General features: G+C 46.5%; 1 protein-coding gene across 1 annotated transcript in view; it reads right to left on the minus strand.

Annotated features, from left to right (window-relative positions):
* Positions 1–2,560: 2,560 nt before the first annotated feature.
* The window catches only part of Thsd4 (thrombospondin type 1 domain containing 4), a 171,392-nt gene continuing 157,269 nt past the window's right edge, over positions 2,561–16,683 (minus strand). The window contains exons 6-12 of the mRNA XM_035443747.1: positions 14,726–14,855; positions 13,632–13,836; positions 12,943–13,116; positions 11,858–12,031; positions 9,815–9,994; positions 8,008–8,152; positions 2,561–4,000 (exon numbers count right to left, since the gene is read on the minus strand). Coding sequence (XP_035299638.1) covers positions 3,858–4,000; positions 8,008–8,152; positions 9,815–9,994; positions 11,858–12,031; positions 12,943–13,116; positions 13,632–13,836; positions 14,726–14,855 — 1,151 coding nt within the window. The 3' untranslated portion in view covers positions 2,561–3,857. The remainder of the gene's footprint in view (positions 4,001–8,007; positions 8,153–9,814; positions 9,995–11,857; positions 12,032–12,942; positions 13,117–13,631; positions 13,837–14,725; positions 14,856–16,683) is intronic.

The following is a 16,683-nucleotide window of genomic DNA, read 5'->3' on the forward strand; positions in this document are numbered from 1 at the left end:
CCCACCCATGTTTTTTCTGTGGCCTTGGTGGCTTGTGGAATGGCTCACACACATATAAACATGTGTCTGCACATGGAGGTCAGAGGACAACATCGACTGTTGTTCTTCAGGTGTTATCCATAATGTGTTTTTTTGAGATAGGCTCTCTCACTGGCCTGTAGCTTGCCAAGCAGATTGGGCTGGTCATCTAGTGAACCCCAGGAGAGCACTGTCTCTGCCTATCCCATGCTGGGATTACAAGTGAGTAGCACCACATCCAGCTTTTTGCATGTGGGTCTTGAGTCTTGGGCTCAGCACCTCAGCACTCTGATTATTGAGCTAACTCACTGGTCCAGGGGCCATTTATAGTTTGATGCTTCCTCCCCATTTTGTTGACTCACTTTGATCTTAGCTGAAATTCTTCCATTTCCATCACTTTCAACTATACAGTTATTCTTTTAATCCACAGGTAGGACTTTAGCCATTTTCCAGTGAACTGTTGAGAGCCGGGTTTTCTTTTAATTTGTATGTATGTATGTATGTATGTATGTATGTATGTATGTATGTATGTATAAATCTTTCCAGGCTCTTCTTACCCTAGCTGTTGGCTCTCCAAGGTGAGGACATCGGCCACTTTTCTTCTAAGACATCTAAATGTTTTATCTGGCAAGGATCAGAATCTGGTCTCCACCTGTGTGGCTGACAGAAGTCTCCTTTTATTTTGTTCCTCATATTTGTATAGGAAAACCAGGACGCCAACTCTAAGACAGCTATTAATAAAACAAGGAGACTGTCTTAGACAGATGTTAGCAATGTCTAGAGTTCTCCACACCACACAACAAATTAAGCCAGCGTTTCCCATTTTCCAGCCCTCTAGAAGGTGTTGGGTATAAGCGTTTTTAAAGAGAGTGCTGGGCAAATAGAAGATGCATACTAAAAGCGAGGAGGGAAGACAGAACACAGAAATCCTGGGCTGATAAGAAAAGCAAAGGAGCAGCTGGGCTGGTTGTGAGAGTTCCCTTCCAAGGCAACGAGATGGATGGGTGAAGTTCCCCTGGTTTCTTTCTGGGGGGAGCATGGTTTATATGAAAAGAACTGCTCCCTCTAGTGGTCGGATAGCATTTTTTTCTGCAGGTCCTGAGAGGTAAACCAAAATAGACCCCACGGGGGCTGCAAGGAAGGTTCTTTTTCCAGGGAGTAAAAGAAAAACAGCACACACTTTCAATTTGGAGCTTTGTTGATTTTTGTTGAGAAAGATTACACAGTAGCTTTAATTTATCTAATTGTTCATTCAGAGCTGGGGATGTGGCCATCTGGCACACACGAGGAAAATTTGTATTGAAATAAAGATTTCAATTCCATATCACAGCCAATGAAGGGAATGTGAAGAGGCCTGAGAAGGAGATGGCAGATAAAAGGACCATCTGCAGGGACAGGCGTCTCTTCTCTGGTGGTCACTGGGGATCTCCAAGGCCATTTTCCATACTGTGGTAGGGAGAAAGCCATGCACGGATGGAAGAAGAAACCAAGACATTTGCAAGATTGGCCTCCTATGACAAGGAGGTTAACTGACCCCATTCTAGAAATCTATAACCTTCTTAAGGGGACAACTCATTTTTCTGGAAACATCCATTGAACTCAGGTGAGGTGGTTTTTTTGTTTTTTTGGTTTTTTTTGCTTGAAGACCAGGGCCTGGCCCCTTTGTTATGATCTGCTCCCACTCTACAGGAGGATCATGTCCTTTCTAAAACTAAGGGGTGATATCTGAGACACAGGATAGACAAAGCCATCATCAACCCAGCCCAGCCCTGAGAATTTGTGAGTAGGAAGGACCAGGATGCTCACTCTCCACAGAGAAATTCTTTAGTCCCTGTGTAGCCCATTGATGGGTGGCTTCAGTTGGTAGAACATTTCCCTTCCCTGGAGCTAATTCCAGGCTTCATTTTAATCCATGGATCATGTATGCCTTATTCTTTGACATGTACACAAACACCAAGGAATCCTTCAAATGACTGGCTTGCCCAGCAAGATCAGAGAATGGCTGCATAAAGGAAAAGTTACCAGGGACAAGTGAAAGCAGGCAGGGGAGGAAACCAGACAGAAACTGCTCCTGCAGTGGCTTCTCTTTGTGCTTAGCATGACAAACGTGGTCTCTGCCAGGCTGTGGATCTATGTGCCACATGAACATTAGGAGAGTCAGAGATGCTGATAACCGTGGCACCTGGCTTCCCAGGCAGAAATAGGTGCTGGAAGATACTCACAGAAAGCCAAAGCCAGTGGATCATCACAGAGTACTCAGACTGGACAGCAGACACAATCCCCATGGCTGTGAATGACTGCCACGCCAGCAGATGCAGGTAATGCAGGTAATGAGCTCATGGAGGGACCCTGTGCTAAGGGTATGTGCTTGCTTTAAGAGAAACATGCCCAGGATCCAGAATAAGAGAACTTCTATGCATTTACAATTTTTAAGAAAAAAAAATATTCTTCTTAATTGTCGTGTCGTACCCCCCCCCCCACTCCTGGAGCTGGTTCATCTTTCAATATGCACTGAGTCCCTTCTGGCCTGGGGCCTCCTGAATTACAGTTGGGTGAGGTGAGTCAGACTTGCATCAATGAAACTGATCTTGGTGGTCAAGTCTTGTGAAAGGAAGGGTCATGAGTCACAGGGGCAGGTTGGGGAGGGATGTGAGACTACCAGAGAGAAACCTTTAATCAACCAACAGGGCCCAAATAAGACTCCTATTGCGACACGGAGATTTGCTGGGACTACTGGCTTGGCTTTCCAGCAGGTAGCATGCCATGAAGAGCCCAGGAGAGAGGGGGGAACAAGAGCTTGTGGGATTCAGGACTTTGTTCCAGCTGCAGAGTAGCCCAGAGAACCCCTGACCACCTTCTTGCTCTCCCTGTGGCTTCCTTGTCTTGTAGGATGGTTCTGTTGAGGATGGAACTTAGCAAACACCACAGAGTCCCATTTGCAGGAGCTGTGACTGAAGGAACGGGAACAGGGACACAGGCATCTTGAAAGAATTAAGCACTTGGTTGAGGCAGCACTTGGGGACAGAGGAAGGGCTTCAAAGTGGGCTCTGTTCATAGAATACAACTTGGTCTCCTGGTCAGATAGAAAGCCCCATTCATTCTTCAGACTGTAGGCTGTGGACAGACCCCAGGCTGGTCACTGGAGGTGCTGTGAGGTGAGGTTATGCTCAGCCACCTGAGGTAGGCACTCAGCCCTGCCACAAAACAGCAGCTCAGTTACCTGAGCTAAGCCTCAGTTTCCTTGCTAGTAAAGTGGGAACACTTACTCATCCCCTGCCTCATATCCTGGGATGCTGGGGCCTCCAGTGAGCTAATGTCTGAGAATGTATGTACCTGGTAAACAAGAAAGCACTCTACTTCGAGATACCTCTGTCCTGAAGCAGCAAACAGTCTATTGTCGTTAAGAATGGTGGTGACAGGCACAGCTGGGCTGAGGTAACAGGGATGTACAGGTCTCAGCAAGGCTTGTTGTGATGTAGGATGGAGTGCTCTTCTCTCTTGACTTTCCAAAGGAGTGTGAGTTCTGGACAGGCCAGTAGCACCAGGAAGGATACTGTGCTTGGTCAGTGGTCCAGCTGCTGACTAGGACAATAGCAAGCCTGAAGTTGGGATGAGAGCTGCATGCACGTGACTGCTGGTTTTCAGTAGGCACCATTATCAGGTGCCAGGTCCCAAGGAAGGGAGTCATCAGGACAGAGTGATGCTCAGAGGGCCAGCCATGGTTTTCTAATATCCTGGGTACCATGTGGTACGCTTTATGAAGGTGAGAGTGGGGATACTCCCTGGTAGGGCAGCAACCAGCCAGATGCACTGCTTGCATCCCCAGGAGAGCAGGAGTGTTATCGACTCCCCAGGAAGCCTGTGTGTTTGTTGGCCACGCGGGTGCAAGAGGCACAGCAGGCAGTCTTGTAGTAGTTGTAGACACAGAGGCGCGCCTGGACCACCACATTGCAGTTGTAGTACTTATCCTTGCAGTTTTCATCTACAGTGGAAGACAACAGGGAACACTTCTGAGCCCAAGAGGCAGCCAGGACCAGAGGGAAGAGAAAAGATGGGGTACACAGCGCTTCATCTGGGCCCTGCTTCTATCTATGTGTCTGTGTGAGCCTGAGTGAGCACATGCAGAGACCAGAGTAGGCTGTCAGGGACGTCCAGGGAGGGGCTTTGTTAGGGCTCAGTAGAAGTGGGAAGGGGGTGGGAGGAAGTAATGAGAGGATGAAAATGACCCCCAAAACTATATATATATGAGCTTGTCATATACATATATGTATATATGTATATAAAGAAAAAAAGACATTTAAAAAATAATTTGAAGAGCAATTGAGGAAGTTGCTCTCTCTCTCTCTCTCTCTCTCTCTCTCTCTCTCTCTCTCTCTCTCTCACACACACACACACACTCAGAGAAAAAAGTCCAAGAATATCCAAGGAGAGTGGGCATGCCTGTAATCCCAGCATGTGAGAGGCTAAAGCAGGGGGACCAGGAGTCCAAGGTCAGCCAGAGCAGTACAGTGAGATGCTGTCTCAAACAAATAACAATAAAGTAGCCATCATGATGAAGGGATAGGACAGGGATAATGAATGTCAAATTTGAGGGTTTCTTCCCATAAGGATGTAAGGAGAATGGAGAAAATGATCATGGAGGGTACCTAGACTTGGCCTAGTTTTATGTCTTGCTAAAATGAGTTTAACTGGTGCTGTTTGCATGGGCATGGGTATGTGGTTATCTAACAGACCACGGGCAACTTACAGTGGCTACGCCACCTAAGTAAGTGACTCCTCCCCCAGCCACCATGAGCACTGATAGGCAGCTCCTTGGCTATTCAAGGGTATGGCATGCCTATAATCCCAGCATGTGAGAGGCTGAAGCAGTCCTTCCTCCTTCACCTAGTTTTCTGGTCATTGTGCCAGGACATCATAGATGGGCTGGTTAGCAAGCCCCGGCGAGCCTCCTGTCTCCATGTCCCCAGAGCTGGGGTGACAGGCATGTGCCACTGCACCCAGTGTTCATGTGGGTGCTGAGGATCCAAATTCAGGTCTCCATGCTTGCACAGCAGGTGCTTTTCCCACTGAACCATCTCCCCGGCCTGTGACTATTTCCTCATACTTTAGCTGTATGTGATGGTGTCCTTAACCACTGTGTGGCATTTAAACTTAAGAAAATACAGACATTATACCTAGTTCTGGCCACTTGCTTGATAGTGAGTTTGTGCATTCATTTTTATTATTGGGGAGGATATCCATGTAAATATGTAACTTATCCATTTTCCATTGGTAGACATTCATTTCCATTTTTTTCAGTTATAAATAATGATCTTTTAAGCATTTTTAAAAAAAGTCTTCTTTCTGGGTTTTGAGATACATACAGCATTACTAGATATGATGGCTGCCTTCCAAACTATGTGAAACTATTTGTATTTCTCTTGGCAGAACAGCAGAATTCCATTTTTTTTTTTTGGACAGGGGGATGGGAAGAAGACAGGGTCTCATGTAGCCTCAGCTGGGCCTCACACCGGAGGATGGTGTTGACCTGATCCTCCTGTCTTCATCTCCCAGCTGTGTGCCACCATAGCTGGCTTATGCTGTGCTGGAAATCTATCTCAGGACACTGCATGCTAGGCCAACACTCTGCTGGCTGCAGTGCACCCCCAGATTGGCAGAACTGTCCCCCACTCTGTGTTGTATTTTGTCTGTCTAGAGGATGCAAAATAATCCCTGCGTGAGGTGGAACACACCATAGGCATGTTTGCTGTTAGGGCTCCCTTTGCCGAGGGCAGCTCGCCTTTGTCCTGTGGACTCATGAAGTTCTCTCTATGCAATGGGTCCAAAGCTTTACTGGTTCCTGTGTTACAAGTATCTTCTCTGGCACGTAGTTCTTCCTAGCACTTCCTTTATGATGTCACGTGACAAGCAGGCAGTTGACTTTTTAACGTTACTGGAATTCTAGTATTTTCCCTTGTGGTTTGTGCTCTGGGGTTTTTTGTTTAAGAAACTCTTCCCTACTCTAAGAGAAATTTGTTTTTCCTCCAAGTCTTTTCTTAAAGTTTAAATTTTCTGATTATATTTATTTCCCTAAGTCACCGGGAACTGGTGATAGTGGTGGTAATGGTGGCGTGTGTGTGTGTGTGTGTGTGTGTGTGTGTGTGTGTGTGTGTGTGTGTGTGTGTGTGTGTGTATTGAGAGGCAGGGATTTAATTTGACTGTTTTCCTGTATACATAAGAATATGTGAACTGTTTCATTACCATTTGTTTAATGGTTCATCTTTTCCCAAGACTCATATGCTGACCCCATCACATAGCAAGCCATCTTTGGTTCATTTGGGAACTTTCTATTGTATACTTTTAACTTGTTCATCTCTCCCTGTGCTGACACGCCTTTATTTGTGGCAGGATAAATTCCCCAACACCATTCACCCTCAAAATTGCCCTGGCTATTCTTTGACCTTATTCAACATAACCAATTTGCTATATCCAACTCATATTTGACACACCCAATTAAAAAATTACATATGGATTTTGATTAATATCACTTGAGGGCTGGGAAGATGGCTCAGGTGGTAAAGCAGTCACTGTGCAAGCCTGAGGACCCGGGTTTGATCTCTAGGACTCACATGACAGAACTGGGCATGTAGTGCATGCTTGTAATCCTGGGGCTGGGAGATTGAGACAGGTGGATCTCTCAAGTTTGCTGGACGGCCAACCTAGCCTACTCAGCCAGGCACAGGCCAGAAAGACTCCATCTTAAAATAAATACATAAAAAAGAAAAAGAAGGTAGAGGGTAAGGAAGAAATGCCATGAGAAGACACTTGAAGCACATCTTAGGAAAATGTGCTATGATCAGTCGAAAGGACGCTTCGAGCAGGAAGCTTCAGAATAAATATTGATAGAATTCTCATGGTTGGGTCATACACACAAGCTGTTTATTTATTTCCCTTGGCAATACCACACAATCAAAAGAAGTGATTTAAATTTCGATCGTCAATTGTTCCTTGCATTGCTTTTTACAAAATACAACAACAAAAAGGAAAGTTGTCTCAGGCACACAGGCATGGGTAATTAAAAATGGTGAAAACTGCCATGTCCTTGGAATTGACTGTGTAGATTTCAAAGCAAGGTGTGACTTCCATAGCTAGTGTGTGTATTCTGTAGACCCATCTCTCAGGCAGTACATGCTTGTCAAAGATTTCTCACTAATAAGATGTGTGAGGGGTTTTGTTTTTGAAATAGGTCTGTATGTGTCCCGGCTGGCCTTGAACTTGATATGTAGATGACCTGGATCTTCTGAGTCTCCTGCCTCTACCCTGAAGGGTTAGAATCATAGGCACTCGACACCACACCTGGTTTCTATGGTGCTGGGATCAAACCCAGGGCTTTGTGCATGGCAGGCAAACGTTCTGACACTGAGCCTCAGCTGTGACTTTTCTTTAAAAACCACTCTGGTTTGGTCTTCTAGACTTAGCTATGCTGTGTTTTCAGGGGGGATATTTCACTTCCAATATAAAATCCAATAAAGGGGAAGAAAAGGGTAACAAAATAGAATACATAAACAAAACTTTGATGACCTTTGGTATGTTTCAAAATGTCTCCGCCAAAGATAAGGTTGCTAACAATGTCCAGACCTGGAGCCCACATTATGAAATTCAGAGGATATCCAAGTGGGTTGTAGTCTTTTTTTGTTGTTGTTATTTGTTTTTCTGGAGCCAGTCCTGGAACTCACTCTGTAGACCAGGCTGGTCTCGAACTCACAGAGATCCGCCTGACTCTGCCTCCCAAGTGCTGGGACTAAAGGTATGCACCACCAATGCCCGGCGGATTGTAGTCTTAAACTATACAATTATAATATCCAAAGTACCCTGAGGACCCTCACCCCCACCCTCTGCCCACTGCCATGGCTGTGCACAAGGTCACAGAGAGAACTGGCTGTGCCATTTTCACCCTGGATAACTTGACAGAGTCTTTTCTTTTCTCCCAGATGGGAACCCCAAACTTACCAACTTCAGGGACACAGTCCTGAGGATTACAAGATTCTCTCTCTTCTGGTTTCAGTTGGGGGTCACAGAGGCTACCTGGGGTCATGTCATCAGACAGACACCGCACTTCCCTGACCCGGAATCCTCCCTGACAGCTCTTGGAGCACTGTGTAGCAAAAAGAGGGAAAACATCAGGTTTCTCATCAGCTTGTTAGATTCACACACCAGAGTGGAAGGTCAGGGGGAAATGCAAGCATCTCTAAAAGGGAAACTGAGCACTAAAATGCATCCCCACATCCTTGCTGACCGACTCCAGCACTCAGCAGCTCGATACCTTGTCCTGTCTATACCCCTGCCACCCCACTCTTTGTAGTGTTTTGAGGGAGTTCTGGACTCCCATCACAACTTCCACAATATTTTAATTTATAGCTCCAGAAAGGAAGGAGCCTTAAACATGTACCATTGTTGTACTTTGTTATTTCCAAATCTATATATTAGTGGGTTTAGTCTTGTTTTGTTTTGTTTTGTTTTTGTTTTTTGTTTTTCAAGACAGGGTTTCTCTGTAGCTTTGGATTCTGTCCTGGAACTTGCTCTGTAGATCAGGCTAGCCCCAGACTCACAGATATCCCCCTGCCTCTGCCTCCCAAGTGCTAGGGTTAAAGGTGTGCACCACCACTACCCAGCTTCTATTTTTTTTTCAGTTTGGTGAATCTTATCTGTTTTAAAAATAGTTTTTCTTTTCTTTAAAAATTAGGGTCAGGTTGGAGGGAAGTAGAGATGGACAGGTTTTCAACTGATAAATTAAAAACATTATTTTTTTTAAAACTAAACTAAACAAAACCGAGTGCTGGAGAGATAGATCAGAGTTTAAGAGCACTGGCTGCTCTTCCAGAGAACCCAGGTTCAATTCCTAGTACCCACGTGGCAGCTCACAACCATCTGTAACTCCAGTCCCCGGAGATCTGATGGCTTCTGTGGGTATTTCATGGAAGTGGTACACAGTGGTATACATGTAGGCAAAACACCCATACACATGTGATAAAAAATAAGCAAAATTTAAAAATAATAATAATAAAAATCTTAGGATCCATGTCTCAGTTACACTTTACAGTTGGTTGATATATTTATGATTCTTAATCTAAACCCACAGGTCTCCCTTCCATTGTTTTATGCTCATTTATTTTTAATTTTTAAAAATTACAACAATGTTTCTTCAACTCACTATATAGATCAGGCTGTCCTTGAACTCACAGAGATTGCCTGCCGCTGCCTCTCGAGTGAATTAAAGGTGTGTGTCACCACTGTGCCTAGCTTTCTACTTCATTTCTAAGACGGGATCTCCCACTGAATCTTAAGCTCAGTGTTCAGATAGCCTGGCTGGTCAGTGAGCCCCAGGGATCCTCCTGTCTCCACCTCCCCAGTGTTGGGTTGCGGGTGCCTGATGCTGTGCCTGCTTACAAGGTAGCATTGTAAGCATTATCTCTGAGTCCCTTCAACCACCATTCTCTGCACCAATTTTGTTTGTCAAACTGCAGCCCAAGGACACCTGTATCCTGCTTGTTAAATTCACAGATTTCTTAGCCAGGAGGGGCCCAGAACTAATCTTTTCAAGCAAGACCCCCCAGATACACCCTAAAGCTCAAGAGTCATTGCATTATGAACACAGCTGTTTAGAAACCCAAATCCGAAAGCTTCAGGGTTCCCCGACCAAACAGGGTCCCCTCACTGTGACTACCTAAAGTAGACTGGTACAACAGGGGATCTAGAGTCTCTTCTTGGGTTGGTCCAGGACCCTGCCTGGAGTCATCTGTGGACAACTGTGACTTACCATGCTCCATTCTGTGCTAAACCACTTAGCTCCACAAGGCTTGAGGTGGCAGGCCTGCTGGCTCGGGGGCCTCTCCAGGAAGGAACACTCATAAGGGTCTACCACTTCAAAGGTGTCTGCATTCTTCCTAACACAGATCACCTCCCTCTGCTGCGTCCCACTGCCACACTCCACGGAACACTGGAGAAGAAGCAGAAACAGATGGGTGTCACGTGATGCAAAGGGGGAAGAAAACTACGTTTCTGGAGGGACATCCTCAATTCTTCTACTGAGGCAGATGAAAAAGAGCAAGACAGAATATACAAGAATAGAAGTTGGCAAAGACACTGGTAAAGTCCATTGTTGATGAGGAATAGGGGTTGGAGAGATGGCCCAGTGGGAAAAATATTTCCTGCACAAGTGAGAAGACATGAGTTCAGATCCCCAGCGTTCATGTGAAAGGCCGGCTGTGGCTTTTAGTGCTGGGTGGCAGAGACAAGGAGGATCCTGGAGGCTTGCTGGTCAGCCAGGCTAGCTAACTAGTGAGCTCTAGGATTAGAGAGAGAATTTGTCAAAAAAAAAATAAGATGGAAGAGGAGACATTGACATTGGTCTGTGTGAGGGCCCGGACAATGTGTTGGTGCTACTGATACCTGACCTGTACTGCAGCCCTGTCTGTGGGACTTCATCAGCACCGAGAGTCAGAGAAGAGAGGCTGGGGCTCAGTGGGGTCTCAAGGACATGGAGTGACACCCCAAGAATGGATCCTTTTTTGCCTGTGGGTGACAGTGGCCTGGAGGCAGTGGTGGTGGTGTCTGTAGGAATGACAGTAGCCACACCACTCATGGTGCTCTCTGGAGCACCCACTGTCTTTTCCACTCTGCTACTGCAGGTCTCCCCAGAGGGCAGTGCTGGACCTGCTGCTCAGTTTTGATCTGGACTTAGAAATAAAGACAAATGGGCATTTTTCTGCCTCCTGCCCTTTGCTGTCAACTTGTTTTCCAAAGGGCCTGTATCAGTTACAGGGCGAAGCCAGCCAATTTGATCAAGGTCTGTTTTTAAAGCTACTTAAAAAATTCTCTATGGATCTAGAGTCTGAATAATGTGTAAATCATGACCTTCAGACAAAACGGCCCGGAGAATCAGCCAGCCCTGGAAGCCAGATGCTAAGTGGGCCAAGAACTCACATCCAGGGAGATGTGTGTGTGTGTGTGGGGTATGTGCTGTGATGGGGCAGTCAGTGGGATGGCTCTCTGTATTCCTCAGGGGTTCATGTTCAGTGTTGGAACATGGAGGAAAAATTAGCTCATCAATTTGTAAGTTACTATAGCTTCTTTGCTATTTGCTTTTTATCATGTATGCTTCCAGCTTGAAAAAAATCTGTGTGTATGATGTGTGTATATGTGTGCAGGCAAACATGTACCATGGTGCATGTGTAGAGGTCACACAAGCTTGCATGTTGGCCCTCACATTCTATTTTGAGGCAGCATTTCTTGCTGTTCACTCTGTCAGGCTAGCTGGCCTGCAAGCCTCCAGGGATTCGTTGCTCTCCAGTTCCTGTCTCAACAGAGAAGTGCTGGGGTTATAAATGTGTGCTACCGTGTCCAGCTTTTACATGGGTTCTGGGGAGTCTAAACTCAGGTCCTCATGCTTGTGCAACTTTCCCATTGAGTTACCTCTCGGGCCCCGTCTCCAGAGTTTTAAATGGTAGCTTCTGACATTGTCAAGTACTGACAAAACCAGCGTAAGTTATGATAGCGATATGGTGTTGATATGGCAGTAGCAGCCACCTGCCATATTTACTGTATGTCTGGTCCTTGACTACTCATGTTCATTCCCTGAGGCAGAGATACTTGTTTTGTTCACATATGTAGCTCCAGTGCTTCAGTGAGCACACAGTAGGTGTACCTGATGGCTGAAGGAGGCACCAAGAAGAACCCTGCAGCTCTCCCAGGTCACAACAGGCAGTGAGTAGCAGGGCCAAGTTCAAAACTGGTTTCTAACCCCTCTGCTATGTTGTCTCTTACCAGGGACAGACAGATGGATCCAGCTCTGGCCACTCACCTGACTCCAGCTGCCAGCAAACCATTCCACCTTGCCTGTGCAGGGCCCATTGTCACATGGTGTAGTCTCTGCTGGCCTGTTGTTCCCGCAGCCTTCCAGAGGCAGGCTGCTGACATGGTTGGTCATACACACTACGGAACGAGTCCTCACTCCAGCCCCACACTCAGCCGAGCACTGTTAGACAGAAGGAGGGCATATTAGTGGGGCTCCTGCAGGTACTGAGGGATACTTCCAAATAATGCCAAGGACTTAACTGTCCCTCTAACTCTTTCCTCTATAAGTAGCTTATAACCTCTCTCACACATGACATACTTCCAAGACAGGAAATCTTATCTATTACTTTTGCCTTCTATAGTTTTAGTAACTCAAGGGTGCTGGAGAGATGGCTCAGTAGTTACTTGTGTTTGCTAGCTGGGTATGGTGGCACATATCTTTAATCTGAACACTTGGGAAGTTGAGAAGGGCAATCTCTGTGAATTTGAGACAAGCCTGGTTTATCTAAGCCAGCCTAGGCTACATAGAGAGACACTGTATCAAAACACCAAAAACAAAACAAACAACAAACTAACAACTTTGGTTTGCCAATGGAATCTCTTTTTTTCTCTTTTTATTATTATTATTATTATTATTATTATTATTATTATTAATTCAAGTTAGGGAACAGGCTTGTTTCACATGTAATTCTCCCTCTCCCTCCCCTCACCCCCATTCCTTCTCCCCCACCTCCAACCTACCCCCCACCCCATCCACCCGCCACTCCCCAGGCAGGGTAGGGCCCCCAACCGGGGTTCCACCAAGTCCACCAAATCTTCCTGTGCTGGGCCTAGGTCCTCCCCATGTGTTCAGAGACAGAGCGAATCCCTTCAAGTGGGATGGGCTCTCGAAGTCCCCCACACACACCAGGGCAAAACATCAGTCCACCTCCGGAGGCTCCCAGGAGTGCAGGGGCCTCCCCTTGCCAATGGAATCTTACAAGGACAAATTAGACATTGTCAACTGGGAAGGAATCAACTTTGGGATTCTTAGCTACCAGTGGCTCTGGGAGAGCCTGTGATACAGCCGATCTGTGTCAGTGGCACACTCACCCTTTCACTCCATTCTGTCAGGAACCAGCTCTTCGCACAGGGTCCCATGTCACAGTTCTCAATGTCATTTGGCCGGAGCTTCATGTTGCATTCCTGGTCATCCACTATATCCCCGATGTTGCTCACACACTTCACGTCTCGGGTCCGCTGCCCCACGCCACAGGGCACTGAGCACTGAAACACAGCGGGGCGTTGGTGCCATGTCCTCTTTCTTTGTCACCTGACCCTCAACAGATGATGTGAGAAGGATGCCGTTGTTGGGTCCCCTGCAATGCCTGCAATTCCTCAGGGATGAAATGATCAAGGGAAAACTCCATGGCCTGTTCCTCGAAGAACCTTTTTGGGTGGCATCTTGTTTACTGGCCTGCTCAGGGCCCCCTGCCTTTCCATATCCAGGATGGATGCAAAACACTAGAAGGTGCTGGCTCTCCTAGCATTTACCAACCCTCTCTTAATACATGGGAGACACAAGGCAGGTGAAGTCTGCAGGCACAGGACTCTGACAGGCCCATCCACGAGATTGGATATAGGCCGTGTACACTAGCCTGAACTCTACCGAGGTGCTGGCATGAAATGTGTTTGCAATCAGGCTGCCCAGCAGATATTCCCCACCCTACCCATCACAGGTCCTAGCAGGGGGAGGTGACAGAGTAGGGGTGAGTGTGGGACGGAGGGGGGAGGCCCTGTACCGAGGTCCAGTCGGTCCGAATCTGCCACTCGCTGCAGATCTTGAGCTGGCAGGTGCTGGTGGTCTCAGGCTTCTCCAGGTGCTGGCATCGGTAGGGCTGCACCGTCAGACTGCGGTTGGCATATACCTGGCGGCACAGGACCTGGCGGTGCTGCATGCCCAGGCCACAGGTTTTGCTGCACTCAGACCACTCCCCAATGTCCCAGCTGGTTCATGGAATGGATTGGGGTAGGGAAGAGGGGAGAAGACTGGTTAACAGGAATACATAGCAAAATCACTGGGGGCGCTCTCCCCAGGGCAGTGCCTAAAGGTCACCTGACTGTAGGGAGCCTGTAGGCTATGCTGTTTACCATGACTAGATTGCCCAGGTTCTGTACACAGCTATAGAAAGAGTGAGAAGGTACAGATGTCACCTAGGCATTCTCTGCTGCCCACTATTTCCATGCCCTAATCTTGACAATTACTGAATGAGACACAGTCAGGTGTTCAGCAAATATTATTTTCCTTTACTTTGAGGATCAAGCTTTAGCTGGGCATTGGTGGCACATGCCTTTAATCCTAGCACTCGGGAGGCAGAGGCAGGTGGATCTCTGTGAGTTTGAGACCAGCCTGATCTACAAGAGCTAGTTCCAGGACAGCCTCCAAAGTCACAGAGAAATCCTGTCTCAGACAAAAAAAGAAAAAAAGAAAAAAAAAAAAAGGATCAAGCTTTGACCTTTTGGGACCTGTCCCAATCTATCTGAGACGGTCTCATTTATCACTCAACTGCTCCCGGACACTCTTCCTGGCTCCTCCAACCCGACTCAGCACCATCTATCTGTATACTCAGCTCACCTACAAGCTGCCTCACTGGCTTCTCATTCCTATGACCTCCCTTGTTTTCCTGGACAGGATCCCTGGCTGAGCTTGATGACTTGCTACAGACCATCAACTCCCCAGTTCTTCCAGAAACACAAGCAGGCTCGATAAGCAGTCTGTATCCTGGACACAGTTCCAGCCAGTATTTATACACCAAATTAATACTGGCTTAAAAACTCAACTGTATCTGCTACTAAGGACCCGAGGAAAGGTGACTTAACCAGAGAGGCCGCTTACAAGGCTGGGCAGGGGAAGAGGTTGCAGGGTTCTTCCTCCGGGGTCGGCTTCATGCTGGAGTCACAGTAGCTCTCGGGAACCTCCTCATGTGTGTTTCTGTTCACACAGCGGAAGATGGGGTATTGAGAGCCTGTAACGACAAGGAAGATGCCTGAAGGCCAGCCCCCACTCTGGGATGCTGAGCCAAGGTAAAGTTGCACAGGCATTTTGATGCTGGTGAAGGGAGGGTATAGGACTATTGAGTTCAAGTCCTATCCCTTCATCTTGTTGATATAGATGTACCCACATGGCTCTGCTGGGATGTGGTGTGCAAAGGACACACACACACACACACACACACACACACACACACACACACACACACACAGAGTTCTTGTTCCCAGTGAGCTTACAATCTATTGTAAAAGGAAGATAAAGCAATTTTTTATAGTTGTTCAAGATTATGTGAGATGTGTTTGGGAAAACGGCTCAGTCAATTAAGCCCTTGTACAAGGACCCACGTTAGAGTCCTAGTGCCTGTCAAAAAGCCAGGAATAGAGGTACATGCTTAGAATCCCAGAGTTGGGGAGGGGAGGTGGGGACAGGTGGGTTTCTGGAGCTGGCTGGACAGACACTTAGCCCCTTTAGTGAGTCTTAGGTCCCAACAAGAGGTTCTCTCTCAAAAACAAGGGGATGACAGCTTCTCGAAGGATGACAGCTGAGGCTGTCCTCTGATACCCACACATACATGCACTTATGTGCACCCATTCACCCATGAATACATGCATATATGTAGACACACATGCACATACATGCATGTACACACACACACACACACACACACACACAGAAGCAGTAAAAGAGCTCACTAGTCAATGGAGCAAGCATAGAATCGTCACAAACAGAATCTTTACCAAGATTCTCCAGAGGTGTCACGGAGCAAACACCCTGAAGGGTCTAGCTGTGAACAGAGAACTGTTGGGTGTGACTGTGCATGTGTGTCAGGGAAGGAGGCCATCCACGGGACTAATGTGGAATGAACTTGCCTGCTTGCCAGGTGCATATGTGTACAAAAAGGTTGAAGCAGAGAGGATTCAAAAATTACAGAAACACATTTCACACGATCCTCTAACATTTTCCTGATCCAGGGGGCTTGGCCTTCTCAGCATCTGCCAGCTTCCCATGAGGGTGTGTTTCTCAGGACATCGAAGCCCTGGTTCATCTCCATAACCCCAGTGCCTAACAGAGGCCTAAGCTTTTAGTACTTTTTTTGGAAAACTAGTAACTATGTTTTTGTTTTGTATACACAGACTAGTTTCATTGCCTTAATAAGGACAAACTATCTTCTATAAAAAGCCAGTGATGGGTAATTTCTGGGTCTCAATTCAATTTTGTCTTTCTCTCTTCTGCCATCTGCTGGCAGAACTTGAGTATTACTGGTGCTGTGATGGAGCGGGAGTCACTGTTGGCCCTACAAACTAGGCTAACATACAACTCTTATTTAAAAAAATTATCCGTGCCTCTAACTAGTCAGATATTTTTCAAGAGCTGCAGCTCACTACAATTTTAATTGTACCACAAGGATAACTTTTTTCTTCTAAAATGTCTTTAAGAAACCTTTTATTAAGTTTGTTCTTTGACAGTTTTATACACACACATAGTGCATTCTGAATACTTCCCCTCTCATCCATCCCTGTTATCATCTGCTCCCTATAGTGAATCTATGCCTGGTACTACAAGTACAGTTAAAAACCCCTGGCTAAGAGGCGTTAGATTCTAGGGAAACTTATTACTGTTCTCAGTGTCACCTCTAAAGTGACAGAACACCAAGCTGCATTCTAGACATTTATGCTTATACCCTCAAGCAAATGCTACTTTCTGTCTTAGTCAAAAATGTCCCTTTGTAACAAACAGCAGGGGATACATGACTGTTCAGAGACTGAGAGTAAGTGATGGTCGAGTGCCCAGCCATACACTTT

The sequence above is a fragment of the Cricetulus griseus genome, chromosome 4 (genome assembly GCF_003668045.3).
Source record: "Cricetulus griseus strain 17A/GY chromosome 4, alternate assembly CriGri-PICRH-1.0, whole genome shotgun sequence".
NCBI lineage: Eukaryota > Metazoa > Chordata > Mammalia > Rodentia > Cricetidae > Cricetulus > Cricetulus griseus.